The 25,357-nt window shown below is 41.3% G+C and overlaps 1 protein-coding gene across 1 annotated transcript in view; it reads right to left on the bottom strand.

The window, feature by feature from the left end:
- CACNA2D3 (calcium voltage-gated channel auxiliary subunit alpha2delta 3) overlaps positions 1 to 25,357 on the bottom strand; it is an 807,400-nt gene that overhangs the window by 459,191 nt on the left and 322,852 nt on the right. The window contains 1 exon segment of the mRNA XM_054694676.1: positions 7,318 to 7,449. Coding sequence (XP_054550651.1) covers positions 7,318 to 7,449 — 132 coding nt within the window.

Here is a 25,357-nt window from a genome sequence, read left to right as displayed (position 1 = left end):
CTGATGAACGCATAGCAGTGCTTGAGAAAATGGTCACGGCCCCTCCTCAGGAGGCCTCACAGCTACCAGGCAAGCAGACACTAGAGAAGAGACGGCAAGTAGCAGAGATGTCCTGACATCCCTGAGGCTATTGTAGTGTGTCAAAGGTGAGGCTAATCCCTAACATGAGGGACACAGCTTTAAGCTGAGCGTAGCCTGGTGGGATATTAGTTTTCCAGGGCTCATGTGGCAAAGCCTTACAAACTGGGTGACCTCACAGAAATGTATTCTCTCACATCTCTGGAGGATAAAAAGCCAAAGTCAAGGTGTCAGGAGGGCCTTGCTCCCTCTCAAGGTAACAGCACCAAGGAAGAGTCCTTCCTTAACTCTTCTGAGGCTTCAGTGTCTCCCAGTGATCCTTGGTCTCCTTGATCTGCATCCTTCTCTCTTGCTCCGTCTTCACTTGACTGCCTTTTCTCGGTGTCTCTGTATTCTCTTCAATCATTAGGATCCTGCTATATTGGATTGAGGACCCAAGCTAATCCCAACTTAACTAATAATATCTGCACAGTCTAAGGCTATAGGTAGTCATGAATGAATTGGGGAGGGGCCTGCTTTTCAATTTATTCCATATGGGCAGAATTTGTAAAATAAAATCAAAATAGAGAATACCAGGCAGAGAAAAGATTTACAAAGATGCTGAGGTGAGAAGAGCAGGTCACGGTGGAGGAGCGGATGGTGTGGCATAAGAGAGAATGTCTATGTCTCCAGAAAAGAGTCTTCCTGGCAGCAGGAGCCACCAGGCCAGACCCTTCCCAGTTGGGCATGAGGTGCACCTGTGAGTGTGCACTTCACGATGAAATGAAATGAGTGGATGAAAACAGTGGCCCCATGCAGTTGTAGGCACTGCTATTCTGGTTGTAACCAAAAAGCTCGCACCTTGACTTAAAGTCAGGGCAGATGGGCTCTAGGGAGTCATCTTGCTCAAATCTGACATTTGGGTCAAATTTTTTATTTCACAGTAGGGACTCCAAGGCTCTTAGAGTTCAACAGATTTTCTGAAATTTCCAGTGAGCACTAGAACTTGGTCTTCCAAAGCCCATGCCACCATCGTCTTCCTTAGAGAGGCATTTCCAAAAGGGTGTTTCATGAGAAGTTCTATAGAATGTTAGCTCAAGTTGAGTGAATAAACGTAAAACTGGTTTCTATCCCAGGGGAGCAGTATCTTAAGCAGGTCTTTAAACTGCTTAATGAATCTTGAATCTCTTCACTGGAACAGCAGGAGCAGCATTTCCCAAACTAATTTGACCACTGAGCCCTTCCTCCCCCAAGTATTTCATAACAAAATGTTTTGTTAGATAAATATCAGGTACTTCTGTATGAATTCCCCTAAGACTTACCCATTTCTTGCTATAGAACTTTTTTGTACACAGATATTTTGAAAATGTTCAAGTAACTTCAAATCCCAGGGGGATAATAGCTGGCTCACTTGCAGTCTTTAAGATCCAGGGAATTTCACATAACCAAGAAGCACCCCCATGTGCCACATGATTTCTGGAAGTACCTGTGTGCCTTTTGGGATCCCACCCAGGCAGGATGGAGGGTAATTCTCCAGACAGGAGCCATGATGCTGTTTAGCTGCAGATTTCACTGCCATTGCACCTTTTCTCTCTAGACACCCTGGGCTTCATTATCAGCACCCGTGACTTCCGCCTGGCTTCTTCAATTTTCAGAAGACAATGTCTAGAACATTCTGCCAACTTCCATGATCCACCAATTGAACAGACACTTACTATCCCATTGCCACATGGGATTTCTCTTCTATATTTCCAGACCAAAAAGTTCAGAAAAATGTGGAAAGAAAGGAAAATCAAGATGTAGGAGAAGTCGGCTTATTCCTAAATAGGTAGTTTCTGACCAATTCCTTCCTCAAAAATATTTTTTTTTTTAATTTGGCCCATAAATAAATACCTTCAAAAATAACTTTAGATCTAAAATATCTGGTCTAGAATAAAATGGTAGCCTCTAAATTGAGCTGAATTGTAGACAACTTTGGTGCTTGAGTGTCTTCTGAAACACTGGCTAAGCAGTCCTCAAATAAAACCTGCTTCACTCAATGAAATGCCATCTCCTTCCTTCAGCCAAATGTCTTAATCTTTTGAGAAATCAGATATCATAGACGAGTAGCCACAAGAGAGTGGCTATGAAAATTGTGAGCTATGGTTTTCCCTGATCACATACTGCAGGGGTTCTGTTGAGCTGGTCAAGGAAAAAAACTACATCAACCATATTTCACATATTGCTAAACCTGAACCTCAGGATGAATACAAGCAAGAAAATAAATACACAATGATGTTGTGCACAGAATCTACACTTGATTGATTCCTAGTCCAAACTTGCAGAGAGTTCTTTACTTAGTCATCTGTCTCTCCCTGTGGCTAAAGCTATGAGCCAGCTTTCATCTTTCTCAGGCATAGAAATCATGGCAGAAAGATAAGAAAATCAAATCCCTTAGTGATCATTAAATCTCCCACTAGATCACGTTCTCCAAGATATGCCTCTGCGAGTGTGAGAGTCTGATACTAGGGAAGGGACTGAGCTTCTCATCATCTTCTTATCAGCAGCAGCTTCTTAAGCATTCCTTTAATTAGTGTCCTGCTTTTGATCAGATATTGGTCTGTCTATGACACAGACATTTTTCTCTATATATATTTAAAGGCAGTTACACACTGAGATCTGTCAGTTAGCCAACACATTTTGGATAAAGGTAAGAACTTACCAGAACAAAAAGGATATATCAGCACCAGTGGTCCCACCCAGGTAGAAATTGTGTCCCACATAGAATTATAAAATTGTGGGGGACAAAGCCCCCAGGAACAAAGCTCACCCTGCAGGTATGACTCTCTGCCTCCTAGGAGATGAGCCTACAGAACCCTACTAACTACAACAAAGTGGTCGTGTGGCATCATGAGGTGAATGGCCAACAGATGGGGATCATTCAATGTCCAGCACTTGGTTGGTATTGGGATAGGAGAGGGCACTCAAGAAGACTTGGCAAAAGTGGAGTAATGGAACTATTGATCCATACTTTACTTATGCCAGCTCCATGCTTGGAAGCCAAGTGTCACTGGACTGCGGCCTATGACCAGAACCTTAGAGATGCAGGAGTTCCTTTGTTTCTGGGGAGGGAAGAGAACAGTTCCTACCTGTGTGCTGGGAAACAACAGATCTGGTGGCCTTGATTCATTCACTCAACTGATACAGACTAAGTACCTGCATAAGAATGTGTTATTCTTGGTGCTGGAGACAGTGATAGATAGAACAAATGGCTCTGTCCTCCTGTGGCTGATATCCAAACAAAGGAGATGGGTATTGAAAGTCTGATGACTCAGGACTACAGGCCAGACTTCCTATTTTATAGGGTGAGAACGACCATGAAAACAAAAAAGAGACGTGGTTGAAGTTTTAACACCATCACCAATTCCCTCTTACTTTGCCGGTGTGACCTAGGTTAGTCAATTAGCCTCTATTTCCTCACTTGTAAAATGGGGATTACAGTAACCTCAGCTCATGGGGGTCACGGAAGGACTGAGTTACAAGTACTCAGCACAGTGTTCAATAAATGAGGGTCACTATCATGATCATCAGTACGAATGTGAATAGCCACAGCACTCTCAAAGCCTTCCAAGGATGAAACTAGAATAAACAGTGTTTTGATGATCCCTGGGTAACCAACCCTGCAGAGCTCAAAGGTCCTTTATTTGCATTTAGTTGTTGCTGCTGTTGCTGTATTGTTCAGAAGAGCCTAGCAGAAGTTCTCTGCTCTGTGGCACCTTTGTAATGTGGGCATTGAAAGGTAAAACCAGTATCCTGAACAATGGCTATCAGGCTGCTACAAAAGTCTTTTCCTATAGAGTTAACACTGTTCCACATGGTAGCCACTAGCCACTTGAGGCTATTTAATTTTATATTTACATTTAATTTAACTGAGTTAGATGAAATTCAGATTTTAGTTCTTCAGTCTCACCCAGGCACATTTCAAGTGCTCAATAACCCCATGAGGCCAGTGGCTACCATGTTAGACACAATGGAGACAGAACATGTCCATCAGTGCAGAAAGTTCTTTTGGACAGCACAGTGAGAGTGCCGCCATATGCCCACAGGACATAATTGAATTGGTGGAGGACAATGTAAATTTATGCAGAAATGGACAACATTAGCTCTGTTTCCTACTAGGCTAACACTTACTAAAATTCTCTTTTTGAAAACTCTTTCCTTCTATCTCCAGAAGGTATGGTTGGTACTTCTTCTCCATGATCCCCTAGCACCTTTTATTTCCCCTACCTTAGCATGCCATGACATTCCAGTGACTTGTTCACTTGCCTCTCTCACCATGGTGATCACTGTCCCTTCCTGTGGGAGATCAATTCCAGACAACACTACAGTAACCCTGATTAGCACCCACGGTTTCAGATGGGCTGGCCCTAACAACTGCCCAGTCTTCCTGGTTCAGTATGGGAGCATGTGACCCAGACCAGGCTAATCCTTGGACAACTGTCCAAGTCACTAGGATAGATGGTCTCTTTCTCCCCCAGAAATATAACTAAAGAATCCTCAAGCCCATCACAACATCACCTACTAGTTCCCCATCACAAGATCACCTGCCGGAAACATGATCGAACAGAGGAAGGCAGACATGAGATGGAAGGAATTCAAAATCCAAATGAATTGCTGACTACAGAAATCTAGCTGTGTCCCAAGAGGAAATATTCCCCAAATTTCAAGGTGCATGAGGCAATAAATGTGTTCCTTGGGGCCTCCCCTGGTGGCGCAGGCAGTTGAGCGCCGCGCTGTGAAGCTGTCTGCAGCCTCTGCAGAGCCGGTTCAATCCCGGCCGGCCGGCGAGGGTCCCACATGGCACAGCAGACCTCTCCTGTTGCACCTGCTGCTCCCCTCAGCAGTGTATTTCATCAGTCTGCCTGTTCTGTTCCCTGCTCTGTCTCTGGTGAATCCTCTCACCCTCCCACACATCTGGCCTATACCCCGGTTCCCGTATAAAAATAAATAAAAAAACAAATCTTTAAAAAAATAAAAGTAAATAAATAAATAAATGTGTTCCTTGGTGGAGCAAGTTAGAACTAGGTTTCTGTCACTTGCATCCAAATTCCTGCAGGATGATTTCTCCACAAGAGGGAGCTTCATGAGGTCAGAGACCTTTGGTGTCTAGTTCACCATTTCATCCCAGGCCCTTATGCTGTGCTTGGTACAAAGTAAGTCCTTAGGACACAGGTATTGAGGATAAAGAGCAATGCCTTCTGCTTAAGGACATGCACACTTACCACTGACTTATAATATTATGCCTAGTATGTCTAAATATGATGAAAAGCATCGTGAAAAGGAAAAACATCCTAGCAAAAAACACAAATGGGTCACTCTTGTAATGATCATTCATGTCCAGGGGCAAGAGGCAAGCACCCTGTTCAGAAGCAAGCAGAATGGCCACATGGCACTGATTAGAGCAGCGAGACCCCTGGAGGCCTGAAGCCCATGTCTGTACTGACAAAAAGGATGGAGAAGTTTTACAATGTCCAAATTCTGTCACAAATGAAAGCACTGTAAGCATTTCTGAGTCAACTCTTCTGATTGATAAAACATCTTATACACAAATTAACCTCTTATTATGTAAACTCTTTATGAAGATGGCCTTTTGTCATGGGCTGAATGTTTGTGTCACCCCAAAAGTCACATGTTGAAGCCCTAAGCCCCCCTACTAAATGATGTCATGAAGAGGTGAGAACTTCAGGAAGCAATTAGGTTAAAGCACCCATGTTGGGATGTCACCCTTTATAAGAAGTGGACACGGAGTAGGTGGCCAGCTGCAAGCCAGAAAGAGGAACCTCACCAGGAACAGAATCTATTGGCTCTTTGACCTTGGACTTCACATTCACCAGAATGTTGAGAAATAAAAGCCTGTTGTTTAAGCTACACCACTACAGTATTTTGTTATGGCAGTCCAAACGATTAACATAGCTTTATTTTCAGATTTTCTCATTTCCATAATTTTGAGTACTTCCTGCTGTAGTGAATCAATAAATAACCTGTAATTTCTTCTTCTCTGCCCCACCTTCATCCAAATGCCACATGGTAGATGGTAAGATGTCCATGTGGCTCTTTCCATGGACTAGACCCCGACGGGGCTCTGTTTTCAGCAAGGTCTGTGTTAAATTTATTCTATTGAGTGCATCAAAACAGACTGCAATTTGGTGACACTGGAACTTTAATAGACCACTGTTTATTATAATGTTATCTTTAATAGGATGCTTATTGTTTAAATTCCTGTGAGCTCCAGGAGGAGCCATGCATGCCCTGCTGAGCATGGCTCTTGGGAAATGTTGAATAATATGGCAAGGCAGATACTCGGCAGGCAAGTGTCAGGGGACAGATGCTGTGCACAGGGCAAACAGCTCCTCAAGGCGGAGGCTGGCAGTCTCTGTGCCTCAAAGAGGGAAGACATCAGGTGCCTAGTCTTACTTAATGAAAACATAAAAGACTCCACTTAATTGCTCCAAGATTATGCAGGGCGTTTTTCCTTCTTTTAGGTTGAGCTTGTTAATTTCTACAGCTGTGATATTGGCACAATTGCAGCCTCGAGTCCTGTTTTCACAACTTGTAAGCAAAATTAAAACTTCTCTTTTTAATTAAAATTCAAACCAAGCCAGAATTAAATTCCTATTGCAAAGCCGAGGCCCAGGAAGGCCCTAGAAGGAGCACCTGTTCCCAGAGTGTGACACGCAGACTGATGGTGCCCCGGGTTGTGGAAGCTGATGGTGTGGTCCTGTAGCAACTGACCTCAGGGGTGCTCTGGCCACTTCAGCCTCTTCCTCCAAGGGCAGTCAGTTCAGGGTGGTGCCTTTCAGTAGAACTTATCTCTGGCCAAATACATTGCTGCTTTCCACCATAATAATAGCAACAGTAATAATACTACTACTGGTGATAGCAATTAAAAGCAAACTCTTACCCAGAAAGATGGAAGACACTCTATTGCCTCACTTTTACTGGTAGAGCTCTATGTTACTCTACTGAAAAATTTTCCAGTCACCTACAGATCTAAATGCCCATGTGGGGGGTGTGGGGGGGGGTTTGTATGTGTGTGTGCACATACACACGCCTGCACAGATGCAAATGTCATTCCTATCCTGCACCCTGACAACAGATTTAATAGACTTGAGCTTAATCTTTCATTTTCTCCTAAGGAAAAGGAAAAAAAAAATTAGCCCTAAAGCAAAATATACAAGATCATTAACCTGAACCAGAATTCTCAATACCTGGAATACTCACCTGGATACTGCCTAAAAAAGCCCTTTGCACTTCCAAAGTACTGCCATATGAGAGAAGGGTCACGGTCAAAGTTATCTACAAAAACTTTGTTTAGTGATTCGGACCAATAAACTCCATTGACAATTGCTGGGTCTGAAAGAGAAAGAGAGAAAAGAGGAATGTTACAAAGCTAAGTTAAACAGAACCCCGCTGGCACCCCATAGCTGGCAGATGAGGCCAATCTCACAGGAATCTGTAAAGAAAGTTATAGCTCCTGAAATGTTTAGCTCCTGGGAATTCCACACATTCAGGTTTTTCCATCCTCCTGGAGCTCTCAAAGCCACCCAGGACCTTCTGTGGATATCTGAAAAGCATATCCCTTCATTTGTAACTTTCAATCCTCTTTAACCCATAGATCCTGAGAAAGCAAAAGGAAATCTTCAACATTATTTTTCATAATTTCTGCTCCTTTGTGCCTCTTTGTGCCTTTGAGTCAAAACTCAGCATTAAAAAACAGGAGAAATGATGTTGAACATTTTTTCATATGCCTGTTGGCCATTTGCATTTCTTCTTTGGAGAAGTTTCTTTTTAGCTCTTCTGCCCATTTTTTGACTGGATTATTTACTTTGTTTTTCTTGAGTCTCATCAGCTCTTTGTACATTTTTGTCATCAGTCCTTTATCATTAGTGTTGTGTGCAAAATTTTTTCCCAGTTGGTGGGTGTCTCTTTGTTTTGGTTACTGTCTCTTTTGCTGTGCAGAAGTTCTTTAATTTGATGTAGTCCCAGCTGTTTATCTTTGCCTTCACTATCACTGCTTTGGGTGATGCATCTGTAAAGATGTCTTTGATGTGCAAATCACGTAGTGTTTCACCTGTATTTCCTTCTATATATTTTATGGTTTCAGGTCTTATGTCTAGTTCTTTAATCCATTTTGAGTTGGTTTTTGTGCATGGTGTGAGGTAGTGGTCAAGCTTCATTCTTTTGCATGTAGCGACTCAGTTTTCCCAGCACCATTTATTGAACAAACTTTCTCTGTTCCATTGCATATTCTTTGCTCCTTTGTCAACATCACTTGTAATCAGGGAAATGCAAATCAAAACTACCATGAGATACCATCTTACACCTGTGAGAATGGCACATATTAAACAAACTAGCAACAAATGTTGGCGAGGTTGTGGAGAAAAAGGAACTCTCCTGCACTGCTGGTGGGAGTGCAAACTGGTCCAACCACTATGGAAAGCTGTGTGGAGATTCCTCAATCTGCTAAAGATGGAGCTTCCATATGATCCAGCAATTGCACTCCTAGGTATTTACCCAAAGGACACAGAAACATTAATTCAAAAGGGCACCTGCATGTCTATGTTTATAGCAGCACAATTTACAATAGCTAAGCTATGGAAACAATCCAAACGTCCCAAAATAGATGACTGGATCAAGAAGATGTGGTACATATACACAGTGGAATATTACTCAGCTATTAAAAAAGATAAACTCATGCAATTTGCAGCAACATGGATGGAGCTGGAAGGGATCATGCTCCGTGAAATAAGCCAGAAAGAAAAAGAAAAATACCAGATGATCTCACTCATAGCAGGAATTTAGAAAACCTAAATAAGGGACCAGGAAAAAGACTAATTATAATAAAGTAAAAATCAAAATTAACAAGCAACTATAAACCAGGGACATACTACAGGGGGGAGAGAAGGGAGTAGGATCAAAACAAGGGTGGTGGGAATAGTATGGGGACCACAACCAAGACGAAAATGCATATATTGTGCAAAAATGAAAAAATGATATAAGAAATATATAAAATTTTATTTATTAATAAAAACCAAAAAAAACCCCAAAAAACAAAAAAACAAACCCAGAGAAATGGTTTGTTTTCACTGCAGTCATCTCAGCTGAACAGTTCTCTCCACCTCTGACTTAGGGGTTTGCTTAAAAGGAGAAAGTCAGTAAATTGGAAATAACATAAGTAAATTGTTTCTTTTGATCAGTTACACCTTCTTTTCCATGAGGACAGGAACCACCTTGCTTTGGTCTTGTGCTACAGAGATACCCCTTTGTCTATAAACTCCAAATACTTGTGGCAAGGAGAAGAGATGGAAGAACAAATGAAAGGATCAAAGGAGAGAGGATGGGGGAATAAAACAAAGAGTCTCCAGATTCCAGACAACTGTCCACTTTCTTGCTCAGTAATCTCATAAGCAAATCTCCTTTCCTATCTCTTGGCAGCTCAAATATACCCCTTTGCCTTTTGTTCAGAGATATAAATAAGGCAAAGACAAAGAGAGTGAACAAGTTATTTCTTACATATTGGTCGAAGGGAGTTGGATCCCTGAGGATGCTCTGGGACTGCCCAGTTTTTTTAACTTGTGAACTTGTTTCAACATGGTTTTACATTAAGCAACATTCTAAGATGGGGGATCATTGCAGTGTCAATATGATGATGGTTAGATGACAATTGGATGCACAAGTTAATAACTAGGAAGAAGAGGAAGAGATGAAGACTTTATCAAATCTTTCTTGGGGTGCAGACTCTCTTTCTTTTATTACTTGTACCATGGCCTCTGAGGCAGGTGCATTGCTACCCTCAGCAGCACTGGAAGTTCAGGTTCTTTCCGAAAAGCACCCAACTGTGAGTGCTAAAGTCTCTAGTTTTATTACATCTTATTTGTAAGATAGGGACAATGATACCCACCTTAAAGGAATGTTTGGAATGTTAAACGAATTGACAGAAAAGGAGTAATAGCAAAAGGCATTCACAAAGCCATCAGTGGAACTCTTCCATTGGCCTGGAGTCCAGAATCCTCACCAGAGCTCCCTACGAGACACAACAATCTCAGGTGGCGTCTGTCTTACAGAGATTCCTCAAAATGCAGACAGAAAAAAAAAGACAGATTTGCTCACTCCAATCCTAAAATCACATAGCAAGTCAATGAGCAAAATCACAGCACAAATTTTCACGTAAATTAGGTATACTGGCCAGGCAAGTCAGTATTGGCACCAGTGCAGCCCAACTCTCCTCCACAGCTGCCTGTCCTTTGCTAGCTGGCTGTCCCCAAGATATACATCAAGAGACATTCCAGGCAGAGCCTACAAAATGGCTTCTGACCCAGGAGCCAGACAAGGCATCGTCTTATTGTCTTACCTCCAGCCTGCCTTATTTTTTCAAACGAGTTACCCAGACTCAATAGGCATTGGGATTCTGGGTCTCACCTCAAGGGTAAATGCTCTAACTCTTGCAAAGTATAATAAACTACATCATAGGTTGGAGAGTGAAAATGACCAAATCAACCTTTTGCTGCAGAGTAATTTTAGAGAAAGACTCTATCCTCACAATCCCAGAAAATGGAGTCCTTTATTTTTCCTGTCCATGCTTGACAATAAGTCTTTTGACTCACTTGTTGCCACTTAAATTAATCCACAACAATGAAAATCCAATAAGGAAACTGAAAAATACATGTTTCTTGCCTCCTCCATCACAGGCCTCATGTGTGCCATATAAAAGCCTTCCACAATTAGGAGCAAAAATTCCATTTCACTGGCTCACAGTCTCAACATTTAAGGGGTCAGTTTCCAGTTAGACAATTTTCTCCCTCTTATTTTTTTAGTGTGGTTTATGTGGGGTTAGTAAAAGGCTGCCCATACCTCTAGATGGTTCTAAGATCAATAATTGGGGAATTGTGAGCAAGGGGAATATGGTGGTCTGTGGATCGTTTCACCCACTTCATTTGGACACTAAATTTTGCTCTGAAATTATTCCTCTTAAAGAAAATAGGGCTTTAATTTTCCCAGGGCTTGGAGAACAAGGAAAAGAGAATTACTAAAATCTATGGTTCAGTTAAATGTGGGTTGTGCTACACACACCCATTTGATCAGGTATGGGAAATAATATTTCCTCTGCCTCATAAAATAATCACAGTGTATTGATTTCATAGCAAGCAATTCTAATAGAAAGGTAAATCTTAACTTGTTCATCGTTACAGTCATCTAAGAAATGGGGGGGAGGTTTACAGGAAAATTGTCACATTAAGTAGAATTTTCATCTAGACATTCAGACTAAAAAAACTTCAATTAGAAACAGTGGTCCCAATATCACTGACAGAGCAAAAACAAAGTAGCCCACAGGCTGGGTGCTGCCCACTGCACCCTCCTCTTCAGCCCCTTCCAGCATCTACCAAACAGGAGCTGAGTGTTACATTGGAGTGTGGACAAGCACCCCAGTCTGATGGACCTTAATGGCTGCTGAGCAGATCTATTTTCACATCCTCTTAAGGAGCAGACTTATCTTTCTCCTTGTTTGTGTTTTAAAATGTTTAAAAATCCCACTTACTTCATCTAGGGTTCTTCAAGAGTCTTAGATTAATCTGAGATTTGGTTAATCCAATTAATCACAGATTAGTCTTCCTATGGATAGCAGGTACTGTATTAGCTTCCTGTGGCTGCTATAACAGATTACCACAACCTGGAAGGCTTAACACAACAGAAGTTGATTCAGGAGGCCAGTCCAAGTATGGGTAGGACTGGCTCCTCCTGGAGGCTCTCAGGAAGGGTCTGTTCAACAGATCTCCTAGCTTCTGGTAGCTGCCAGCAATCATTGGTGGTTTTTGGAAAGTAGACACATCACTTCAGTTTCTGCCTCTATCTTCAGTGAGCCTTCCTTTCTGTGTTTCTCTTTTTTCTTTAAGGAAATCAGTCCCTGGATTTAGGGTCCACACTAAATTCAAAAGGATATTATCTTAAAATGTTTAATCTAATCACATCTGCAAACACCCTATTGCTTAGTCAGACCATGCTCATAGGATGTGTGGAGGGTACAAACTGGACATTCCTTCTGGGACCACTGTTCAACTTAATAAGTGCACTTGAAACCTCTTCCTCACCTGTTATTATCCTGCACAATATATCCAATATATCCATATTTTGTGGGTTGTACATATTCTTTTTACAACATGAGTTTAATAAATACAGATTTTTACCCTGTGAAGGATCTCTGAAGGCTTCCTTCCTTTAAATTGTGTGTGTGTGTGTGCATTATTATTCCATGCACTGAACTATTCTTCTTGACCTCTGTCAATGGACTATAATATACCAAATTGAATTAAAATCAGCCCCCTTTTTGTCTAGTATTATGAGTTAGTGCTCAGCCTTCTCTGCTTAATAAAGTGAACTCCATGTAACACAGTGCTCCTTCTGCATCAACTTATTATTGGTCAATAAGAAGTTTGGGAACAGCAGTTTTGCTTCATGCTTCCTCTACCTTCTGAGAGAGTAAATTACCTCTGATGTCAGTCAAAAGTGCATCAGATGTTCAGCTTCTAGTAAAAGAGACTACTAGCAGATGTTTAGAGAGTGAGAGTCCCACACCACCTTTGCAATCAATTTGCTATTTTTAAAAATGGCATCTCACACATCCTTGTTGTCTTTGCAATGTAACATATAATCCAGCCAAAAAATAAATAATCACTTTTGTAGTTTGTTCCTTTTATTTCCATCCAAATCACTGGTATTCCTGTGCTTTGCTCTCAAGCTTGCATTTTGCCACATGGGGGATGCCTTGATGTTACAGAAGGCACACCCCCACCTACACACACTCACACACCTTTCTATTTCAGTTCTGTACCTTTGAATGAAGTACTCCCATTATATTCCAGTCACCAATTCAATCCTCCTGAATCTTACCTGAGATGATCAGCCTGTTGGGATCAAACAAATTAATGGAAATAAAACATTTAGCACAGCAACATGTAAAATGTACCATAAATGCCTACTACTTACTCTGTGTACTAGCAATTAAATAAATGATATCCAAGAAGAGCTCCCAACTCCCAACTCTGTTTGTATAGTGAGTATCACTGAGCAGCACCCCAATAGTCCAGCTACCAAGTCTGGAATTTAAGCTTTGAAGCCTCAAGCTTGCTAATGTAAGCTAATGGCCTAAGGCTCCCAACTCTCCATGGAGGGCAGGTCAGTGTCCTAAAACTTAAGATTTAACCTAAGTCTTTTCTTTCCTTCCTTGAATTAGCAAGTCAAGACACTTTCATTCCTTTGTTCATCAACCAATACTCATTTAGCACCTCCTACACCAAGCATCCTGCAGGGAGCCAGACAGACCAGGAGCATGTTCGGTCTGAGAAGGAGAGACAGGGGACAAGTAAATGAGAATCCTGGACAGAAATGCATGAACACTGAAGGGGGTGGTAGGCCTGAGAGTTACCATGCATACAGAGGTGGAAGGGAGTTATTCTAATTATGAGTAAAGATAGTTGCTATGAGGAGAGACCTGAATGCTGGAAGATGTCAGCTCAGAAACACTTAGATCAGCCAGAGCTTTAGGCAGAGGAAGCAGCAAGCAAGAGGTCCGAGCTGCAAAGAAATGGATGTTACCCCCAAACCATTGTTTGAAGGGAAGACAGTAAATTCATATTAAATTGATTTTTTGAATGTGTTCCTTGTAAAGAAGGTATTTCCTGCCTTGAATAACAGGGAGAAGGATCTTGGGTTTCTGAAAGATCATTGAAGGCATGCATCTCCTGGATATGAAGTGACACCAGGCTTGGGACAGCCAGAGAGACTGACACCATGAAGGAGTTTTCCCCAGTGCTGCATGTTGGACCAGATTCAAGAGGAGAATAGCTGGATAGTTTTCATATCTCCCATTTCAGCAAGTGAATGACATCTTTCCCGTTCATTCTAAATAGATTGTAGATTAAATAATGACTAGTTTTGATACTAATTATCAAGTACTTATATGTATTGGAAAAGAGCCCTTAATGTGCATTGGATTATAAAGTAATTTTATTTGCCAAAATTTACCCTTCCTCTAAACTTAGTGATATGCCAGATATTAAATGCAGGTTGTTTTCATAAAACTGGAGCCAGTTTTTGACAGCCCTGGGGCCCTAGGGCGGAGGACAACTCACGAGCCATGTTGGACCACTCTGGATAAATGTGGGAAGCAGAAGGAATGGTTAACCTGGAGGATGCTCTCCACTGCCAGTCTGCTGCCTCAGCATGCTAGGCTTCAGGGTCATTCCCCAGCGCCATTTCACCTCACAACTATGTTTGTTTTGCTTTAAATATATCAACTTTATATAATCCTTCTCCATTAACATATTTTAAATTTTGTGGGGAGACATGCATTTCCTCCTCCTCACCACTCCTCAGTCTCCTGGAATAAACCATTCCCCAATTTTTGTCAGCAATAAGAAGAAGAAAATTACATGATAGAAATCAAATTCAGATGACACAATAATGATGACAGCAGCAGAGGCTGCCATTTTCTAGAACATTGACAATGTGCCATGCACAAACATCAGGGGCCATGTTTTTTCTAGCCCCATTTTACAGATGTGGAAACTGATTCTCAGAGCATTGAAGTCTATCTCCAGAACACCTTGCCCAAGGTAGAGATGACTGAAAGCTGCCCAAACTAGAGATGACTGAAAGCTGCCCAAGCTGGAAGAAGACTTGAACGGAGGCCTTGAATTCTACTTAGTGCCTGTAAAACAGAACGAAGGGCGCTGGGGAGGTGTGGTCAAGATACCAGGTAACACATGGCCCTGGGCAGGCTGTCTGCCTCCAGCTTAATGAAGTGGGTGGTCCCTGGAGAAGAGGCTCAGATCAGATTTCCTTGGGTGCTGACATGGCATCTTTACCCCTGATGCTCAGAGCATGTGTGGGCTCAAGGGGACATGGTGCATGAAGATGAGGCAAGGCTGGGAGCCAATTCAAAAGTTCCCTAAAGCACCCTCTTCAGTTCTTGGATGTGGAACCACCAGTGAGGGTCTTTCATCACCATCAGCTTTTGGATTTCAGGTCAGCTCACAGAGGGGATATTTACAAGGCATCAAATCTTGGATAAGACACACTAGGATGAGGATAAGCACATCTCAAGGGGTTTCTGACTCTAAAATGACACTCGATAAACTGCAGTTAAACTGGTGTTAGCTAAGTTAAAACACCTTGCTTGATGTGATATTTTCCCCCACTAACTGAAAACTCCCTTAAGGTCTCTAACAAAACTGAAGAATCAGAGCTTCCTTCTTTTCTGAGGTTTTGCTGTAGCTAGAAAAGAAATAAAACTCCTCTTGGACAGGGTCAGAGATGGGGTGGGTGGAGTCACGCCTTTCCCACCAGCAAGTACTAAAACAACATCAGGCTCCCTGGAACTCAGTATTCTGCTGGCAAATGTGTGCTGACTACGATAGCCACCCGAACCTTGCTCCAGAAGCACCAGCAGGACCTGCTACTGGTCATACAGAGAACAAAACCTGCCCCGCCCTCACACACACAAACCTGGTATTCTAGATGTTCTGCTGTGGCCCACACTCCCTTTTCTAGCACTTTTCTCCTTCAGGCCCCACATACCCTCACATGTACATTCTGGGCAGTCTCAACTTTCCCTTCCTTGTCTGTAGTTTCCTTCCTAGCAGCTGTTACTACCACCATTGGACACCTGTCTAAAAGGTATAAACCTCTCATATTTTCTAATATCCAAAAAAAGCATTTAGCACCTATATAGCATGCATTGACTTATTTATCCAGAAAATATTTCCTCGAGGCTTACTGTGTGCCAGGCACTGTGCTAGGTTTGGGATAAAGGAGAACGTGAAACATGGCCTTTAACCCAACAGAGCGTACAGTCCAGCGAGGGAAGCAGAGCACACAATAATTACACAATTAGATGGAAAATTACAGGCTTGATTAGTATAAGAAGGGGCAGCAAGTGATATTAAGGACTATGTTCACGGGGAAATCTTCCTAACAGCGCTGATCAAGCAGGAATCTACACAATGAATATGCATGCAAAGGGGAAGAGGCAGAGTGGTCCCCACAGAGCCAATTACAAATTTAAATACCTGTAATGTAAAAAGAAGGCTGGAGGGTGAGGGGAGACCAGCATGAAGACCCTCACCTGCATCCACCTTCAACTCGGGAGCAAAGAAGGCCACTGGAGAGTTTGAAATGAAAGCAGGCACAAATCTTTGCCATTTGGAGAGCAGTCCAAGTGGGGGTAGGTGGGCAGTGTGAGAGTTTAGAGGTTCCCACAGCCATTCAAGGGACACCCTAGGGTGCCTGCATTAGGGTGGCAGAGAGGCCTCCAGTGGCCACTGGAGACGTGCTCACCTAATGTGTACCTGTCTAGGTTTTCTCTCTGAAGAGAGGTGGTTATGTCAAGCTTCAGGGCTCTCTTCTGTATCACCCCAGCATCCACAAGGGGAGGCCACAGCAGTAGGAAGCTGGCCTACAGCACTCCAGAGCTAGTCCACGGGGTTTTAGCCCCAGGGGAGCTGGCTGAGATCATGCACAAATGGGAAAACCTACTGAGGGCAATGGAGAAAAACTGTCTCCCAAACAACTGGATTGTCTCTGATATGCTGTCTAAGGTTAATTTCTCTGTTTTAACAGAGCTAAGAGAAAACCTTCCCAGCCATCCTTGCAGTGTGTCTCTAATTGATAGGAGTTATTCATAATCAGCATAGAAGAAGGGAATTTTTTTTTTTAATGGTTTGAGAGCTGGGATAGTAATTTATTTATTTATTTACTTACTTACTTGATTTGATTTGATTTTTATATTCCCCATGCAATTGCAACCCCCTTATTTTGACCCCGATCCCACCTTTCCCCGCCCCCCATAGTGTGTTTATGGTTCATAGTTGTTTGTTGATTTTGATTTTTTCTTTCTTATAGTTATTCTTTTCCCTGGTCCCTTATTTAGGTTTTCTAATTCCTGCTATGAGTGAGACCATCCGGTATTTTTCTTTTTCTTTCTGGCTTATTTTGCTGAGCATGAGCCCTTCCAGGTCCATCCATGTTACTGAAAATTGCATGTGTTTATCTTTTTTGATTGCTGAGTAATATTCCATTGTGTATATGTACCATATCTTCTTGATCCAGTCATCTATTTTGGGGCATTTGGGTTGTTTCCAAAGCTTAGCTATTGTAAATCATGCTGCTATAAACATAGGGGTGCAGTTGCTCTTTGGAATTAATGTTTGTGTCCTTTGGGTAAATAACTAGGAGTGGAATTGCTGGATTATATGGAAGCTTAGAAGAAGGTTATTGATAAGAAAAGGAAACCAATCTCTAGGTGCTGGAAACCTTCAGAACAGCTCTCTTCCTTGCTTTGGCCACATAGTGCCAGCAGCCCACCAACCCTCATTTTCTATCAGGCTCACAATTACTAAGAAGGCCATCAGCCCAGATGGCAGTATCACAAAATCATATTTTATTGAGAGCCAGTCCCATCTAGGTTGAAATGAGAGAAGACTTTCTGAGTGGATATCAGGAATCGGGATGTCTAAAGGCTAAGGGAACAGGCAAAGGGAAGACCACAGAGCTAGTCAGGGACTAGACTGGCCTTTCACTGACAGTGTCCAAGGTAAAAGGTGGGGAAGGTATATGGGATAAGGATGGTGGGGCTCCAAGCCTCTGTCCCAAATCCCCTCCCCCTCAAAGTAAAGCCAAATAAACTCTTCCCCATCTGGTCAACAAACACTTATATACCTAGGATAATTAAAGCTTTGCCCTGTGCTCCATGGGATGGATGGGTGGGCACAAGAAAGGAACAATTGGGGAGAAAACTGACATTATTACAAGTCACACACAATAAAAGATAACACCCAGTTGGAGAATATATAGTTGTCATCACTTCCCAAGAACCCATTCCTGATATCCATTCAGAAAGTCTTCTCTCATTTCAACCTTTCAAAAGATAGAAAGAAATTTAAACATTTCTTCCTGCCATCTTCTGGACGGTCCTGGCTCTCAGTAAAATATGATTTTGTGAGCCTGCCATCTGGGCTGATGTTATCAGCTTTTTATTGATATTTAATATAAACACAGCCCTGAGGCTAGCAGGTACCCTGACAGGATCTGAAATATAATTGCCAGGGAACTGTACAAATGTGTGTAGCAATTAAGGAGCTGTCAGGGATATTGCTGTTGTGAAGACAGAGCTGCAGGCTGGACAAAGGCAGGCGGTGCAGAGCAGAGAGGCAGAGGGAGCAGAGACTACAGGAATCATACAGGGGAATAGTCTTGTGATCACTATAGCAGCAGCCCAGAAATCACAAGCAGGATGAGTGGGTTATGGATCTTCAAATAGAAATGGAGTCAAGTGTAACTTTGCGATGTGCTGTCAACATCCAAAGGTCGAGAGCTGACTCTTGTGCTCTAAGATCCATATTGAAGCAACAACATGCACCCTGGAGTCTGACTTTCAAGAAAGGTCTGGGTCAGAGGACACGAGGGTGGGGACATGGAAAGGATTTTTATTCTGCTCTGCTTTTAAGAGCTATCACAGTCATATCAGCCTGCGAAATTGGCTTGTGGGTGAGCAAAATGGGATGCATAGGGATGAAAGTTCTTTTCTGAGTGAGGAAGAAGGGAAGATGAGGGAGCTGGTGGTCAAGGTCCAACACAGGAGATTTTCCTGAGGATCCCCAAAGAATTCCTTCGTGCCATGTTCCAGCTGCAAGTGATACCCACACCTAAGCTGTCATTGACTAGAGGTCACACAGTGGTGGTGGATGTGGCCATAGTGATGGAGGTATGGATGTAATCTCTTCCCTGTAGGAGGGTCTCTTGTCATCCTCTGAGATGCCTGGGAGAAACTAGAAGAAGAGAGGTGAGGAGAGAGTGGAGTATAATGAATGACTTGGGTTTGGGAATCAGAATTACCTGGTCTAGCAATAGAGTCATTCGTGCCTTAATTTGATTCTAAACTCCTACGGGAATAGCACCTCTTTTCAAATGGAATGCTGCTGCTGGAGATGTGAGTCACTACCTCTAGTCACTATCTCAACAACTCACAGAGTGAGTCAATTAAAAGAAAAGCATTAAGTAATCACACAGGTATTGGGCAGGAAAGGGAGAAATCATGAGTGTGGCCCACGAAAGACTGACAGGGCTGGAAAAGGCAGCTCCAGAGGCTCAACACCACCGTACATGTCAGCTCCCACAGAATCCCGCCTAAGCAACTCAGTCATTATCTTTTATTCAATAAGTACCATTGTTTTACATCCTTGCTAATATTTTGACAATATAGGTGTTCTCCCCTCAGGTATGGTCACCATAGCCTTTCCACCACCAAAGCACCCCAGTCCTGCACTGTAGAACATTGTTCTCTTCCTACCTTCATCCCACCTATCCCTTCCCCGCTTAGAGGCCTCAGATCTATGGCCCATTTTCAAGGGTTAGTCTTAAAGGTTTTCTGATCCTTTAGTTTCTCTATATTCACATACAAGTGACACGTTGACGGTATCTAACCCAATTTGTGGGATGACAGGGAGCACACATTCTATGTAGATAAAATTATTTTTTCTTCTGTAATAAAATATAAATGTCCCCTATGACTTCCTGTTCCAAAACTGAAAAACTTGAAGCCATTCAAACTAAAGAATATGAAAATGTAGATGTGGTCATATATCAAAGAGCATTTCTAGCTCCACATCCCTAGGAACATGTAAGGAGGATTCAGAGGAGGGCTGAGAAATTGTAGAAAGATGTCCTAAGAAACAGACAAGTTCTCTGCAAGTAAACTGCAGGGAATATCTTCACCCTCACAGAGGTCTAGGGAGGAAGTCAATTTCATGCTCAGGTGGTTTTCATGGACATGTTATTGAGGACCAGGTTTGTATGGCTAGAATATTATAAGAAACTGCACTTGAAGCCCAATTTCATGTGAAGATCTACAGACTGTAATTCCCCTGGGAGTATACCACTGGAGGTTCAAACTGTGCCCAGTGATAAGCACAATGAGTAATGTCAGTTTCCATTTCTAATAATGTTGGCCAAGGACAATTCACAAGGAGGTTCCAATCATCTTTTTGCCAGATTTCATTCACCCTACAAATTCTTTTGCCAACTATTTCTTTGGCTTGTTGAAGAAGAGCATTTGGGCCAAATTAATCGAGGTCAAATGATTGAGTTCATGAACCTTCAGTTGCTGGTGCACACTAACTCCTGAGTAGCAGGGACCAGGGCTTGAAAACCTCTTGTCACATAACAGCTCATGAAAAATCAAAGGGTGTAGGTTTAATTCTATTATGGTGATTTATAAATAATACAACCATATAAAATACCATCAAAAATGAATGACTTTGGGGAGGTCTTTCTATTAAATTATAGGCACAACTACTGTACAATGGGTCTATTCTAGGCAAATCAGAAAGGATGAACATCCCAGTTATAATTAATCCCATTCCACAAGGAGTGGAACTGACTGACAATGTGTGTGTGTGTGTGTATCTAATGATCTCTAATGTGATCATGATATGTAAGTTGGGTAAAAAATGTAAGATGGTTAAACAAAAAGGATTAGAGCAAGGAATCACTTTTAACACATGAAACACCTTTTAACATGCAGCCAATTACTGCATGTAGAACTATGACCTTTTGATTATTAGGGACATTTTGCTAGCTGTGGACATTCAGCATACTATATATTCAGCATGTGTTCTACTGATGGAAAAAGAAATAGCAAACATTAATTTGCTTAATTACCAGTGCATAGGTGGAAGTTACTTAAGAGAGCTTTTACTACAATTATGTCAATGCATCCTCTACTTCCTTCTTCAAGACAGGAATCTTTCCAATTAAAGAAACCAAACATCTACTCAATATATTAAAAAAAATAATCCATAGAACTAAAACAATGAGGAGCTGGGAGACTGTAAGGGTAGATTTATTTGCTATTGGTTTCTACCTTTGATGCTTTCCTACTGAGTTGACTCCTTCCTCAGATTCTTCTTCTCTACATCCTAGCCCTTGCCCCAGCCTCTCCAGTCTTCCACTTAAGAGGGCTACAAAATTTCTTGGAGCACTTACAGTCACTAATCCCCCCATCACACACACTCTATTCAGGAGCAATAAGTGAGATCTTCAAATGTCTTCCTACTTTTCACTGAGTTTGATCAGAGTAAGCCTGTCCCTGAGCTGCTGAGCACGGGAGGGGGCTAGAAATGCTGACTGATCTACTTAAACCTGTTATGCCTTAAGTCTAAATTCAAGCCCAGGATCCATGGAAGATCAGTTCCTGAAAGAAATTCATGGTGCCACAGCACGAAGAGAAAGGTAAGGTCACTAAACCATAAATATTGCTTCCTACTTTCCAATAAGGTTACGAATGTCCCAAGAGTAACTTCAGAGGTCACAAAATTCATGTCATTCAGAATTTCATTAAGAACTAATTCAGTCAGGGAACTTAAATATGGCATGATCACTCCCCAAGCGAAGCATTTCAGTACTAGTATACAAGTTTGTTGAACATTCTAAAATCACAAAGCAAATAGAAGGAACTTTATCAAGGAAATTTCAGTACAAAATATAGGTATCTTGGAATACAAAGAAAAAATCAAAGAAGAAGGAAGTGTTTCTTGGGAAATAATGCACAAGTCCAGTAGACGAAATGTTACAAATAACAAAGAAATAGGAATTAGGGATAAAACATAGTTAATTAGGATATGGGATCAGTATAAGTTCATACCAGAGGGTCAATCCAACCTATTGAATAACTCGAAGCTACGAAAACAAAACCAACCAAACTGTACTCATTTAACAGGAACTGCATCAAGAGACAAGGAAGCCACCTGCTGCAAAAATGATGTAGGTCAAGAAGGGGCCTTCAGAAATGGAAGTTTATCTCCAGAACGTTCAAGGATAGGACTACCTACAGATTTTAAATGGAATTGTTTAAATAAGAGCACACTCTTGGGTCAAGTTTGAAAATGTTTTCTTAAAAATTTTAGCAGTCTAAATTTTATTATTTTCTATTTGTAGAAACAGACTACTTCAAAAAGATATTCTGGCAATAAGTTGCTAAAACTTTTATATAACAGTGGTGACCTATTTAATCAATTTGATTAAACAGTATGGACTATAATTTAAGATGCTTGTAGTAAAAGCTCCAGTAATATTGCAGAGTCCTATCATTTTTGATGACTAATTTTATTATAGCACTTACTAGAAATAAGATGTCATCTATGCAGCTAGTATCCAGTTCAGCTTTCTTATTTAATCTGTCATGATTTTTTCACCCTTTGATCTGATTATTTTTAAATAACTTGGTAGGTAAATTAAAACATGAAAATTTAAGGTTCACATCATTCCAAAAACATTTACATGATTAGACTATAATGAAGTTTTCATAAGACCTAAAGGCTATGTTATTCTTGGAGTGCCCCAAAGCAAGGAACATCCCTGATTCCAGACAAAAGTTTACAAGGTCAGAATAATGGTTAGTTTGGTCACTTTGAGTTCAGGAGATGGGTGGAATCAATAACAATAACAACAAATGATGCCAAGAGATGATAGCGAGACTTGTTTCAAAACAATAACCAATGATAGAAGGTAGAAATATTTAAGAGAAAGCACATTACTTAAAACATGCATTTAATTTAATTTTAAGTTGTTCAATATCTGTTCTCTAAGACATATTATGTATTTAACCATCTCTGTGGAGATCTTATCTCTTACAATTGAATTAGGGATAAAACATAGTTAATTAGCATATGGGATCTGTATTAATTCATACCAGAGGGTCAATCCAAACTATTGAATAAATCAAAGTGTGTTTAAGAAGAAAAGGAAAGGAAAGAAAAAGAATTAAAAATGGGTTCCTTCCTCTTGAAAGGAGCTGACTGTAGTGCAATAAGGGATGTAAAAAAAATTAATAACTTTTGGGGTTCTTAACTTTCTCCAGACATTGTCTTACAACAAGAAAAAAAAAAGGTCCGAGTGTTTAAAATCTCTCCAAAACTATTTGCAAAAACAATATGGAAATATATAACAGATGCACAAAGGCATCTTGGGATGCATATATTAAGGACCCACAACTGCAAATTCTAAAATCTATTTAATTGTGCCAAAGAGAAACACAAGAAAGACCTTTTGATAAACAAAATGCAGACAGAGTTTCAAAAAAAGAAAAATCTTGAAATCCTGAGCCAAGGATTAGTCCACGGTTGGGTATTTCAGCCCATTACTAGACCACCAAAACAGGCTGTGCTGTCACGCCGGCCACCACTGAGTGCAGCGACAGAGCTCAAGTCTGGGCCCTGTGTGGTGAGAGAGAAGAATAAGGAATGAATTCTGCATGAAGTTTTCGTTTGGGCTTTTTATCTTAGACCAAACATAGAGCTTGCTTTTGCAGGGGGCAGGGGAGGTGGGAGACTGGACATGAACCTCTAAACCTTGTTTTATTCTTGCCCTTAAAAAAATACCTTCTCATTTAGTTGACAAAGGTAGCTTCAAATTTTGAAAAAAATTGAAAACACCCTAAATCCATTGATAACCATTGTTTATATCCTGATGCAAACTGTCTGCTCCCTTCTCCACATATTGTGTTTGCCTCACGATCGTGCTGTATGAGCATCTTTACCAGCGTACCCCCTCGGTGCATTTCTCAGTTTCCTAAGCCACGTGCATCTCTCTCATCTGTAACAGCATTCTAAGTGGAGAGAAGTCAAGAAGTCTGTTTTCATGAGTGACATTTTCATACTTAGAATATTTGGGAGGATATGCTTTAAAGTAAACAAATATAACCTCTTCACAAGTGTAAGGAGAACGGAGTGTTGGTGAGCAGAGAAGCAAAGCTTGTGACTTCACTATAGAAACATACATATAAGCCAGATCACCATGCTTAACATGTCCAAAATAATCTCCCAAAACCTCTCTCGCACATCTTTCTCCTATAAACGAATAGTATCACTGCTTTAAATTTACAAATAGCATTACTGCTTTAAATTTTCATTATGAAATACTTTCAGATTTTAGAATAGTTGCAAACATTGTAAAAAACTGACAACAAATCCCATTTACCCTTTGCCCAGCTTCCCTAAATGTTAACCTCTTACTTAAATACAGTCCATTATCAAAAACATCATACTAATTCTGATAGCAACGTTAGCAGGTGCCTACAGATCTTACTCGAATTCCACCAATAACCCCACCAATGTCCTTCACCAGGGACTAGATTCAATCCAGGATCAGAGGCTACATCAGCACTCCTGTATCTGAAGTCTGCTCTATTTCAAGACAGCTCTTCAATCTTTCTTGTCTTCCATGACCTTGAAGGTTTGCACTCCCTCCATGCATACCTCTTTGAAGGTCACTTGCGAGTCTAGCAGGACTCTGAAGAGCCCTGGCTGGCATGTTAGTTTCCTAGGGTTACCAAAACAAACTACCACTAGCTCAGTGGTTGACAACAACAGAAATCTACTCTCACAGATAATGAGGCCATGTCTGAACTCATGGTATCAATAGGGCTGGTGTCTTCGGGAGACTCGGAGGGAGACCCTCTCACATGCCTATCTCTTAGTTCTGGTGGTCACTGGCAATCCTTGGGTCCCTTGCTTCATACACTCCAAGTTCTACATTACTCCAGCCTCTTCCCTCTCCTTACATGGCCTTCCTCTCTATACATCTCCATGCGCCTCCTTCTCTGCTGATAAGACACCTGTCATTAGATTGAGGGCCCACCCTAAAATTCACGAGGATCTCATCTCTAAATCCTTCCTAATCATATCTGCAAAGACCCTCTTTGTAATCAGGTCACACTCTGAGGTTCCAAGAGGGCGTGAATGGTTGAAGGGAACATTATTCAGCCCACTACAATGGCTTTCAATGTTTTTTTTTTTTTTTTTAAATGTATGCTTTTGCACCATAGGTTATGAGCCCTGGCAGACAATTTCTAACATTATCTTAATATAAGACAATAGCAGAAACAGATTCTTTTACTTCTTAGAATAGCATCACACCAATTCCAAGCCCCTGTGGTATCATGGGGAAGATAATAGCAAATTATACTTAATTTTGTATTTGGTATTTTAGATAAGCTATATTGTAGTTTAGACACTCAGCAGCAGCTCAAGTTCGCTGCTATTCTTATTCCAGGTGAAAACGTACCAGTCATCAGTCCTGACCAGAGAAGAAACGTAAACACATCTCAGGGCATCAGGGTTTGAAGCTGCTTCTGAATTGGATGTTCTTATAAGAGGTCATTATTTCCAAGAACTGCCAGACCGGCACTGCCTCACAGGCCGAGTGAAAAGGA

This window comes from Talpa occidentalis, unplaced genomic scaffold, assembly GCF_014898055.3.
Source record: "Talpa occidentalis isolate TD23 unplaced genomic scaffold, MPIMG_talOcc4v2.1 talOcc4.10, whole genome shotgun sequence".
NCBI lineage: Eukaryota > Metazoa > Chordata > Mammalia > Eulipotyphla > Talpidae > Talpa > Talpa occidentalis.
This window is presented reverse-complemented; position numbering and strand designations above follow the sequence as displayed.